Raw genomic sequence first — 12,753 nt, 5'->3', positions numbered from 1 at the left:
CTAACTAGTGTTAGAAGAGTTTTTACTTCTTGGTAGTAATTCAGATAAACCAAGAAAATTACCAAAACAAAACTTTTGAGTCCTGAAGCAGTAAATTCCTGCTTCTGATATCAAGCTGATATAAAAGTGGAGTAAATTATGTGAAGATTGTCAAATTTGTAAGATGCTGAGATCGAAATCAGAGGTACAATCTTTGACATGTCTGCTTAATACATATAAAACACGGAAGAAGAGAGAGATAGACTGTGGGTAAGAAGCTGTTACAGATCCATTCATTCATCAGAGCTTCAGGATCTCCAGGTGTTTTAATTAAGATAAAATATTGTTCATTAAGATAAAATATTATTTCATTTAGCCATTTCATTAAATGTAGCTATGATTGTGCCTCCATAGAGTTTGTTCAGGAAATTGAGGATTCTCTATGGAAGGTACAGTGGATGTGATTCTGCTGTCACATACAGTGATGTAAATCAGAGTTAACTTCACTGAAATTCGTGGAATCCCACCTGAAATAAACGACTTAAGTGGGAATAGAGTCAGGCAATTTTTGTATCAGTTGCTTTACCAGTTAAATGGAGAACAGTCTACATAGGATTCTTTAAGGTTTGCATCAGGGTGTTATATATATGATTTCAAAGTTATGTATATTTTACAGGAATTTTGAGAATCTTAATTAATTGTTTTAGGCTCCTTGTTATAGTAATAGGGATATATTAATATTGTTTAAAAAATTAAAGGAAAAACATTAAAATTATTAAATGTAGAATAAGATTGGAGATAGCCATGTTTGAGATTCAGTGTGTTCGTTACAGCCTAGTTAAGCCATGTGGACCTGTCTGCACTCCCATATCAGTTAGATATTGCTCTATTGACTTTAAGAGCTGCTTTAGCATTCACCTTCTGACACATTTTCATTTGTTTTCTGAAAAATCCATCTGACTTCCCTGGGATTCCCAGGAATTCCATGAGAGTTTATGTGAATAAACTGGAGTTGCATTGGCCCAAAGGAACCTCACTCCTCCTGGACTCACCATCCATCTCCTCATTCTTAACTGATCCTGATTTGAGCAGCCTCTTTGCTGTGTTCAGGTCAACTCTGCTTTTGTCTAAAATCAGGAGACCTTACTGCCTACTACTGAGACCATCACAGAACTATTTGATAGAGAGAGCACAGAAAACAAAGCATGTCCTATTTTACTGCCAACCACCATGGTTTCTCTGATCCGTTAGTGTCCTTCAGCAGAATTTCCAAGATGCCAGCTAGCAGAGGGGAGGAGGGGAAGGCACACACATTGCAGGGAAAAAAGAAAATCCACCCCAGGAAACCAAGCATATAATCCGCTTGGGTTCACATCTGCCCCCAGGTTTAAATGACAGGCTGATTTTCTACTAGCTGCTCTTTCAGCCACTCTGTTTTTGCTGGATGTATAGTTTGTGTGCTGTGTATATGCATTCCTTGTCCTGTCTTTCCTGTATTCATCAACTGCAATCGTAGCTTGGGATCTGTTACACTTTTAGCCCCTGTCTTGACCCATTTTAATTACCTTATTACCTCTTCGTGATAACAAAGTCTTACCTCAGTGACCTTTTTAATTTCCTCAATACCTTTCTGTTTTTTTAACCTTTCACTCAGTGTTTTCTACTTAGCCTTTTTTTTTGAAGCCTACTGTTTTCTTTCCATTTGCAAAATCCTCCTGATTTTCATTTTCTCTCACTTCAGATCATGTCACATGGTTGAAATAGTGTACTGAACCATCAAACACAAAATTGACAGATATTTTCATTTGTTTTATTTTAATTTAACATCATTCCTCTTCTTATTTATCTACTGTCAAGTTTTCATTAATGGTGCAAATGATATTTGCTTATTTTACTAAATTCTCTACCTCTATTTAATAAATTTCGAACTGTGCTATTTACTCATGTGCTAATCTCATGCAGAATTTGAGCAATTATTACTGCAACTATCTGTTAAATGTTGGAAGCAGATAAAGATATGGGATTGCATTCTAATTTAAGAACATCCCAAAACACGACAAAAGATGCTTTTTCTGGGTTTGGCAGTTGAACTGCATTCATTTTCACATACATTACTGCCTTTCTCGGGCCAGTCCTTAATGTCTCTTCTCCTTTGTCTCCCACATCATGTATGAAGCAGTTTGCATGTTGATTTGTTCAGTTCCCAGTGCTGCCTGGTGACTGAAAGCCTATTTGACGTCATTCTGTGATTTGTGTTATTTCTAATGTTCCTTTTTTTAGCTTGGTGTTTGATAGCCCTTTCCTGTGTGGTGTTGCAGATGCTGGGACCCTGGACCTATGGACCAAATTTTCTCTGCTAGGTTACACTTTGGGTCTTTTGTATTTATCTTTCATGTATTCCATCTTCTTAATGACTACTTTGATGTCAGTTTTGAGGAGACGTGATCACGTTTCCTCATGATATATGGCCTGTCCTAGAACTGTAGATTACCAAGTGCGGAACGTGTTTCCTGAAACGGCTGTCATCAGTACAAGTCTGGAATATCTGTCCTTTTTTATTTAATTTTTCCTGTTTGGTCCGGCAAATAAAATAAAGGTACAAACTTCTCAATCCTTAGGGAAGTTTGAAATCTTTGACCTTCTGGGGCAACGCCTTCAGTGAGACTAGTGGTTTGAATAAGTGGTGATCCTATAACAGTTGCCTGATCCAGATGAGTGATGAACAGTTGCTGTATATCTTTTAGGACACAAAATGCATTCTTTGGTTTTGTTTCATTCTTGCTAGCCTTGAGTTGACATATAAATGTGAGAATAGTTACCCAAGAATTTGTAATAGAGTTAGAATGAATCTGTGGTTGCAAGTTGTTGACAATGTTTAGGAAACAATCACTGTACTGAAAAAGTAGCGACACAGCAAGATTAATAGTAATTTATTACCTGCAAAGAATCTGCTGTACCATTTTATGCATGGTGGTTATGTTTTTGCTTTGTTTGTTGCCATAACCCACTCTGTTGGCAGGTCCCTGACGAGCACCCTGGGGTTAATGCTGCTCCAAGACGAATTAGGGCTCCTCTCAGCTTGACTAGCGTTCTCCTTGCTCATGCATTTCAGAATTGTTTTTCTAGGCTGGCTGCAGGCGCACGGAGGAAGCTCAGGTCTGGATGTCTAGTTTCAGCCATTTATTTGCAGCTAGAAAGAAAATGAGAAGAAACACAAGCAAGGAAGAAAAATTGGATTTTTAGAGTGCAGCTCTAAGGGCACAGGTCCACATATGTTTGATTTGGCAGCAAAGCGCTTTTAAGAGGTTCTACCTTCTCCCACTCCATCCCTCCTCTGTGCCACGGTTTTCCACCTGTCAATTCTGCTGATGCAGCTCTCTGTGGGAATGCAATATAAACCTTTTTGGAGGAAAGGAACGGGTCTTTAATGTGTGATTCATGTTATAGTCCCTAAAGTGGTTGCATTCAAACAAACTAGGGTGTGAAGTACAGCACGGGGCTGGGTGTCAAGGGGCAAAGGGAGCCAGTTACTGTTAAGTCTGGAAGTTAGAGCCCTGCCATGCGTCTATGTTGTGAGTCCATCTCTGAATACATGACTTACCAAGTGCTGTTTGCTGTCTTCTTAGTATGGAAAGAACATTTCAGTACAAAAGTTACTCACAGTACTGTACTTCACTCTTTGTTAATAGGCACAGTGATGACACCAAACTACATAGACTCAAATAGTCTCAGCGTTGCCCCGTGGTGTGACTGCAGCAACAGCGGTAACGACATAGATGAATGCATGAAATTTCTGAATTTCTTCCAGGACAATACATGCCTTAGTGAGTACAAAATTAGATGTCTTTAAATGTGTTTTAGCGTGTTTTCTGGAATTTCCTTACTGTTTAAGTATGTTACGATACATCAAGGCCATCTCTTTGCACTTTGTAAGCATGGTTCTACTGTAAGTGTAAGAATTAAACAGACAAGCAAATACACCTGATACTATGGCCAAGATTGCAAACATAAGAAGTTCTTGGAACATAATTCAAATAACAAAGTTGTACCACATAGCAATATGTTTATATCACAGATCATGTTCGGACCCTAACAGTCAGGCAGCATCTGTACCAAAAAATTGCAACACCTGAGGGGCTTCTGTATAATTTAAGAACTTCATATAAAAAAAGACATGTAGTTTATGATATGAAGGATTTGCTGTAGGTAAGTATAAATTGGATTGTGCTTGCAATTTACAGCCAAGCTTCAGGTTTTTTAAGCTACTTGATCTCAGATGCCTGGTTTTAACACAGGTCTGGATGGTACCTATTTTCATGATTTTGTTGAATTATTGATTTTTTTTTTTTCAGTCACACTCACTTCCAAATTAGGGACTATTATAAATTTCAGAATGGCTTAGTGGAGTCGATTTTGGCAGGTTCTATTTTCAAATTTCCTGTCTGCCTGGAGTAGCATAATTGGATGATGTGGATTGTGCATCAGAGTTTTAATTTCAGATAAATGAGGAGACCAAAAGAGCTTGGCTTCCCTAGCCTAGCAGAACAAGAAGTTGAAAGGATCCGTGATTGTCCTCTGAAATTGCATTAGAGGGGCAAGCCCAGGCAGGGAAAAGGATTACTTAACCTAGAGGACAATGTTGGCACAAGATCAAAAAGGGAGATATTGGACATACATATTTAGGCTCGAAACTGGAAAATTTTTAACCATCAGACTAAAGTTAAGAAATAGGCTTCCAGCAGGAGTTTTGAGGGTAAAAAATTCTTACCAGTTTTAAAAGTCATATTTCATCAGCTTATGAAAAGAAGCGTACATCATTTCTTTTTTCAAAAATAGCAAATGAACTCGATGATCCAGACTGTCCCATCCAGCCCTGTATACTTGAGCTAATGTTAATGCAGAGCTCAGTCTGTATTTTAGTATAAGGTCTGAAAATCTCCCTTGGTAGCTTCTCAACAGGCAGCATTGTTGTGAAGACATGGGGAGGTTTGCATACAAAAAGTGAGTGACTTGAGTTGCTATTTGGTACACTCTTTAATAAGTTTTGGAAGAATGAATCAAGTACTTAAGATCATTTAATAAAAAAACCCAGAAAACAATCCAGACTATGACTGTGTAAAAATTAACAATATAACATCAGACCTTCTTCAAACCTAATGGGGCTGCCATTTATAGATACTGTAATACGTCAGATTTTATTCATTTGTGAATGTATTAATTGCTAGACTATTACAGGTTCCTTTTAGAACATAAAGACAGAGCGATCCCTTGTCCTTTCTTTTGCTATTGGTATAAAAGCATTAATGAAGACAAATCAAAGACATTAGAGGTTACTGTGAGACAAATTATAGTCATCCTAGCTGTAAGAGATGTCTTCTTCATGAAGAAATCGAAGTTATTTCTGCTTTAATAGAAAGTTTTTCCTCTTACAGAGAACGGGAAAAGTTCCAATTTTTTTTTTTTTTAAATTGTTATTGTCATTAATGGGCCTTCCAGTGCCTGGAGAAAATGTCATGTGTTTATTGGATGAGATTAAAATCCCTCCCACTTTTTTTAGACAAAACAAAAATCGGTTTTCCACAATGGGATTAAACTAGGAATTTCTTGCTAATCTCTTTTGCTAAAGTATACTTCCCCTTCAAACTGGAAAATACATCAGTGATTTGGGGCATTTACAGAAGATGTGGAAAACCTAGCTTAAATGTTTAGTCAAAAACCCATTTGGTTATTTATGCAAAGTGGAATAGCTGAGCCTGTACCCTGAGGGCTAGGGGACTCAGAAAGCTGGAGACCTAGGTTCACATTCATACTGTGCCTGATGTGGAGCTGGGATATGAAGCTGAGTTTACCATGTCCCACATGCACTTGCCTAGAAATTCCATTTACACTTTTTTGCTTATGCTTTTATGCTCTTTATTAGAAGATGCAAGTTTATTGGTAATATAACAGTGGTCCTAATTGCTGCCTCTCCAGTTAGGGTTTGGCCAATCTTAAATTCTGGAAATCCATCTTAAGACTTTATTTTAGCTACTCTGAAAGTGAATATCCTGACATTCATTTACATACTGTAGAATTCCTACTGAACTGAATGGGATTCAGTATATCTACCCATCTGTTCAAAGGATTTGTTCACACCTGCTTTATACTGCAGTAAAAAGAATTGGCAAGTGGGAGGAAAAGCATAAAGCAGTGGTTAGTTAATAAAAATTATTGAAAGGACCTTTACTATAGCAGTTAGATACTTGAAGCACCTCCTTGCGGTCATTATATTGTTTGAAATATATTTGAAATATGTATGAAAATTATGTATATAAAATATATATTTAAAATATAATTTATATGTTTGAAATATTACGAAAATATGAGAAGGGATGGAACACCTCTCCTGTGAGGAAAGGCTGAGAGAGTTGAGGTTGTTTAGCCTGGAGAAGAGAAGGCTCCGGGGAGACCTTATTGCAGCTTTTCAATACTTAAAGGGGGCTTATAAGAAAGATGGGGACAGACTTTTTAGCAGGGCCTGTAGCAATAGGACAAGGGGTGATGGTTTTAAACTGAAGGAGGGTAGATTTAAGCTACATAAAAGGAAGAAATTTTTTACGAGGGTGGTGAAACACTGGAAGAGGTTGCCCAGAGAGGTGGTAGATGCTGCATCCCTGGAAACATTCAAGGTCAGGTTGGACGGGGCTCTGAGCAACCTGATCTGGTTGAAGATGTCCCTGCTCATTGCAGGAGGGTTGGACTAGATGGCCTTTAAAGGTCCCTTCCAACCCAAACCATCTCTGATTCTATGGTTCTATCATAGAATCATAGAATATCTCAAGTTGGAAGGGACCCATAAGGATCATTGAGTATGATTCTATGAAATACCTAAAGACAACTGATTGTAAAGACCACTTTTACTTAGAAAACTGGACGGATTGCATGTATTTCTGTGATCCTTCTTGCAATAATGGAAACAAAGAGTTACTGTTAGTTTAGGAAATCATAGGAAAATATTGCTTTATATATTGCCTTATTCAGGTAAAACCAAGAAAAATATCATTCCACTCTTCCCATTTTGTTCCCATCAATCCAGCTGATTGTGGTGCCTTTTACAAATTCTTCTCTTTGCATGTTGGAGTTCTAAGGACTAATATCAGAACAAAATACATCTTTTTCAGATGAGAATTAAATGTAAATTATTTTATAAAGCGAGGAATACCACTGAGAAGAAGTATTAATAACTTCCACATATTAGTCCCCAGTGAAACTGTTTGATTTCTTGTACAAAGAATTTGAAATAAGAAATCCCTAAATCCATGTTGAATCCCCAAAGACCTGATTAAAAACTGTTTTTCTATTTGTTTATAAAAAAACCCAACCAATTTACTCTTGCCATAAACACACTCTTTAATCCCATGAAACTATGATAAGCTTTTTAACTTTTATATTCTAAAGTTTTAGTTTAAGCGTGCTTCCCTCACCTAATTATGCAGACTTTGATTGAAAACTGTAAGGAAAAGATTGTCTTAGTTAAACCATTTTGTAGTTACAGGCATATTAGTTTTACTAGAACAAGCTGTAGAAATAAATTAATATTTTGCCTTCTCTCTCTTTTTAGTTTGCTATGTAGCACCACCCGCCTGAATTAGGACATAACATTCAAACTGTATTTTAAATCTTGAATGTAAATTTTTGAGGCTTTTGGATGGTAACAAATATGATTACAGTAAGTCCTAGAGCTTCTGTTAAGAATTACTGGGAACATTACAAAGAAGAGGCTGTACCAGATAATTATGTGACCCCAGACTCTCAGTTCATGTTTCTGATATGTTCAAAATTAAGACACATTTTTCAGCATAAAAATTGAGTTTCTATAAATACACATTTTCAATGGAATAATAATAATAATGATTAAAAAGTCAGTTCTGCTTTCTGCCATTTGTTTAGAAATAGAAAATTGCCTGTGATTTATTTTTACAGAAAATGCAATTCAGGCCTTCGGCAATGGTACTGATGTGAATGTGTGGCAGCCAATTTTACCAGTACAGACCACTACAGCCACAACTACAACAGCTTCCAGACTTAAAAACACAGGTTCAGAGACCACCAACAATGAAATACCCACCCACAACGATTCACCAGCATGTGCAAACCTGCAGGTAAGAGAGTCTTGTACTTGTTGCAGTGCATAAGTGAAGGTTTTTCATAGATATGTATACAGAGTAGTCTCCTGCTGCATAAATAGGTGCTTGCTTAAATTGGAATATCTGTTTATTCCCATGATGTAGTTACAAGCTGTATATATTGTAAAATATCAGACTTCCATATTTTAAATCAGAAAAATGCATATGTCAAAGTGGACTTTATTGCCTCTCTGACTCTGAAACAGGGCATAGCATTTAACTTGTTATCATAGGTTTGGCTATGAACGTGGCACTCTCCAAAGCCTGCCAGGATATGTCAGATTAGATTAATCCCTTGAGTAATCCAAATTCAGAGGGAACTCTTAATGTCAGCTAGCGTGTCCTGCTGCCTTCTTTCTTATGTTATTGGCAGTAAACTTAAGAGGTTTTTTGGCTGAGTAGGTCTGGATGTTGGAGAATATGTGGTGCTACAAACTTCATGATGAAGAAGATGGACAAAGATAAAAGCTGTTTTGAATCAGGTGCTTTCCTGAACTGGAGTCAAGGTCATGATGTGATTTTGGCCAATGGCTGTAGCAATTTTTTTTTGACACTTCAATTAAGCTATTCATGGTGCATCATTGACTCTGGATTTAAAGAGGTTCATCACTTGTTGAAGGCAGTTTATGCAGCTCTTAGAAAGTTTGAAGAACTTGGGCAGGAGACAACTGCAAAATCAAGGCAACAAAGAGGTAACAGGAAATGTAAGCTGAAAACATCCTTCGGCCAGATTAGAATCTGGGGTTATAAAAATTTCTGGTGATTTAAATGCAAAATTAGTTCAGGGATAGATCAGCTTGGCCTGTTTATTTTTGTCTTTACAGGAGGAAAATTGCTATGTGACACAAATGAAAGTGTCCAAGTCTCATCTGGTATCAAGATACTTTTTTTTCTGGATTCCCAAACTCTTCCACACTTGTAGCATTCACATTTCACTTACTTATAAAAAACTGATTTTGTATTCTTCATATTAAACTGTATCAAAGTTTCAGTGTTCACTAAAGTGGACAGTTTATATCCCTCAGAAATGTATTTTGCTTCTTAATTTTTCCTGCACCACTCTCTCTCATCTTCATCCTTTTCTAGTTTCTCCATTTATTTTGCATTGGCACATTGCATATGAATTAACATCTTTCAGAGGCATTACGGAGTCACAAAGTATATGGGGTTAATGACAGATGGTGTTGAGTTTAGGTCCTTCTGTTTTAATTCTATTTTTCATATCTGTGCATTCATTATTAGTTAAGCTTTGTGAGTTATTGATGAGAGGGAGATAGTCGTAGACATATATTTCTATATGCAGTAGTCATTTGACCAAATAGCATATGCTAAAAAGAAACATGACCTTTTAAACCTGGAACTTGGAATATCTTGCATTTAAAGCAAGACCTTGATGGGATATTATTAATTCACTTCATGTTATATTAAGAAGTTGTTTTATGGGAGAGATCACATTTTCCCTCAGTGTTTGTACTGTCCCCTATAGAGTAAGGTCTCCAGATGCTACCAAAATACACATGATAAATAATGAACTGAAGAAACGGCAAGTGATCACAAATCCCATTGGATTCAGTTTGATTTGCAAGTGTTCCTCAAGCCTGAATAAATGTTCAGTATTTTGAAAATGAATGAAATTCTTCCCTGTCCTTATTCCTGTTACTCTGGCATTTTGAAGTCACATCTTGCACCACCCCAACATTCCACGTGAGTTTATCAGCACTGGTTTAAAGCTATGTTATGACTTCAAGCGCACCCCTGATATACTTGACACAAGACGTAAAGGTCTGTAGGGAAAACGGCTTCCTTTAAATAAATGATCTCTGCTGTTTTATAGAAACTATAGACAAGTCTGCACTAAAAGGTCACTGAAGTTATGTGAATCAAGCAGTTTATGAAACACAACGTTCTGGTGCTTGCTACGTCCTTGTGTCAGAACTGAAACGTGAAGAACAAAGCTCTTATATTTTAATGCATTTTTCAAAAAATAACTTACAAATAGAGCCAAAACAAGTACACACTTTTTTGAAAAGAAACCTGTGTTTGTTGGACAGTATGGTGCCACTTTGCGTGTGAGACTTAAACCTCAATGCAAATTTTACAAAAGAACTGGAGGCATTCATATCGCGTTTGGAGAAGAGTATTCATTCCAAGGCTCTCCTCCCATGAAAAATATGCCTTTGTAGTATTTTCAAAACATGAACTAGTGCGACCAAAAGCAATCTGAAGGGCTTTGTTATACACTTAGCAGTGTTGCTGAAAGGTTTCAGAAAGGCAATATAGCCTAAACACTGTGAAAAGTAGAACTAAAAGCATTAGTCTCGACACAAAAACACACTGGCAGAGAGGGGATAAGGAAATGATCATTGAGATGCTACAAGGCTGCAGTTAGGGGGTTTAAAAATATAGTGAAGGAAGAAAAAGCAAGAAGTGATTGATTAGTATAAATTGCCATAGAAATAAATATAGTAAGGGAAGAAAGAGCAGGAAGTGATTGATTAATGTAAATCGCCGTAGAAATGAACAAATACTAACCTCCTGGGGTTGTAAAATACAGGGCACTAACCCAATCTGCCAAGAGTGTTGCCGGCTGAGCAGTTTTTGATACATTTTTTTCTGACTTGTTCAGAATGGGTGTACAAAAAGCGAGAATACACTAAAGGTTTTGTCACTGTGCCATGTTCTCCTGCACACATGCAAACCTCGGAATCGGAAGGGTTGTGAATGCTTAAAGAAAATATGAGATACTCTTCGTTTAGCTGTACTCAATATTTATTTTGCATAGCTGTTGAAGGTTTGGACTTCTAAATAATTTTTGTTTCAGTGGTGCTGTTTGGAAATTGTTCTTCATTTCAACTTACCATTGCTACAAGAATTTACAGATCTCCCATTGATGCAGAGAAATGTTAATTTCTAATATATGCTTATTTTATGTTTACTTTTTATTTATTTATTTATTTATTTTAATTTTGTAATGTTTATGCTTATTTTATGTTTACAGATGCATGGATTTGTGTAATATACTTCTTTTCCTATCCCTAAATTAAATCAGTACTCCGTCTTTTCTAGGAAGATGCATAACTTCATCAAGCATCCTATAAACACTTCTATAAACCTGGCTTCTAACAAAGTTTGCTAAACACAGAGAGTAAATAGTGGTTAGTTTTATATAAAATGCTGGATTCAAGTATTTTTTGAGGTGCTTGACATCTTGCAAAAGATCCTCAGCACCACATAAAAATAATTTATAAAATAGTGTGAACAAAAAGGAAGATGAATGCCAACAGCATGCTCCTTATACAGGCGTATTTTATTAAGTAATTGCCATCCCTATCTTTTTTTATGATATTTTCCTTCTAATGTTTCTATTTAACTGACATATTTGTTTATCCTTCATTCTCAATCGTAACTTGTGTTCAGTACACTAGTCAAAAAATTATGATCTTTCAATCTCACGTTCTACCACCACTGCTTGAACCATCATGTTGAATTATTTGAAAAGGACAAAATAATGAGTTTGGATGTGTACTCACACCATGTATTCTTCAAGAAAAATGCTGCTTCTACATTTAGGAGAAATGGATGGAACTGAAAGATGATAATGAAATAAACTTCAAGTGATAGATTAGACTAGATTAGACCTATTGTTACTACGTCATCAGGAGAGATAAATAAAAAACTAAGGCTTTCACACTAGGTTTGCTATAATATTTTAGAGGACATTTTGGACAAGACAAAAATGATAGAAGTCAAGATGGTTAAGGATGTTTAAGTCTAAATTTATGCATCGAAATCTATCAACTCCCTAGCTGGTTCTATACTTTGTTTTCCCACGTTTGTTATAAATATCTTGCTTTAGTTAACCTTAGTTCAGCATTCAGAGGGAATTTAAGGTTTTTGTGCTTTTGAAGAAGTGTCAGTAGTGGACATGTGTAATTGAGATACATAACCCTTCAGAATGAATGCTGAAGTACTTTTCAGTTGAGTCCAGTATGTGAATGCCTTTGTACTCTCAGCAGGAAAATTAAAAAATTATGAGATAGGAGTTAAAAAGCTCAAACATTTTGTGGGGAACAAGGAGGAAAAGAGAAATCTAGATACTTAAAAATGTCGATTCTTTCTATTTGCATGTAAGATTAGTGAGTGTTTAGAACAGATGTGGGTCATATTGCAAGCTGTTCTTCCAGAAATTCATGTAATTCCACATAAACTTGGGACTTTAAAAAATACCTGTTATGGTGAGTCTTAGGACAAGAACAGGAGACAGGGCTCAGTTCTCTGAGGAGACTAGGGCTTTAACATGACTCACAGACTGCAAGTGACTGTGCTTTCCCCTTGTAGGTCTGTCTGTTGCAGGTCTTCAGCACTGTGTAAGGATCTGCTGATCTGGTGTTTGAAGTACTGTCTATACTTATTTAATGTAGCTTCCCGTGTGCTAAATATTATTACTATAAAGCATTGTGTAGGTGTTTGGAGAGGGTTAAAAGCTTCAGCGTAGTGTTCTGAGGATCAAGACACAACGGGTGTGGAGCTTCATGGACTAGTAATTGGGTGGTGGGTGAACATCAGCAGGAAACACAGGCAGCATGTAGGTGTGTTGTTGATGAGGGGA

At 36.6% G+C, this 12,753-nt stretch overlaps 1 protein-coding gene across 1 annotated transcript in view; it reads left to right on the top strand.

The window, feature by feature from the left end:
* GFRA1 (GDNF family receptor alpha 1) overlaps positions 1-12,753 on the top strand; it is a 160,706-nt gene that overhangs the window by 122,380 nt on the left and 25,573 nt on the right. The window contains exons 8-9 of the mRNA XM_009476062.2: positions 3,669-3,803; positions 7,942-8,120. Coding sequence (XP_009474337.1) covers positions 3,669-3,803; positions 7,942-8,120 — 314 coding nt within the window. The remainder of the gene's footprint in view (positions 1-3,668; positions 3,804-7,941; positions 8,121-12,753) is intronic.

This window comes from Nipponia nippon, unplaced genomic scaffold, assembly GCF_047370975.1.
Source record: "Nipponia nippon isolate SJK-2023a ecotype South Korea unplaced genomic scaffold, ASM4737097v1 scaffold_3, whole genome shotgun sequence".
NCBI classification, from domain to species: domain Eukaryota; kingdom Metazoa; phylum Chordata; class Aves; order Pelecaniformes; family Threskiornithidae; genus Nipponia; species Nipponia nippon.
Note: the sequence above shows the minus strand (reverse complement) of the source record. Positions and strands in the feature narration are given on the sequence as shown.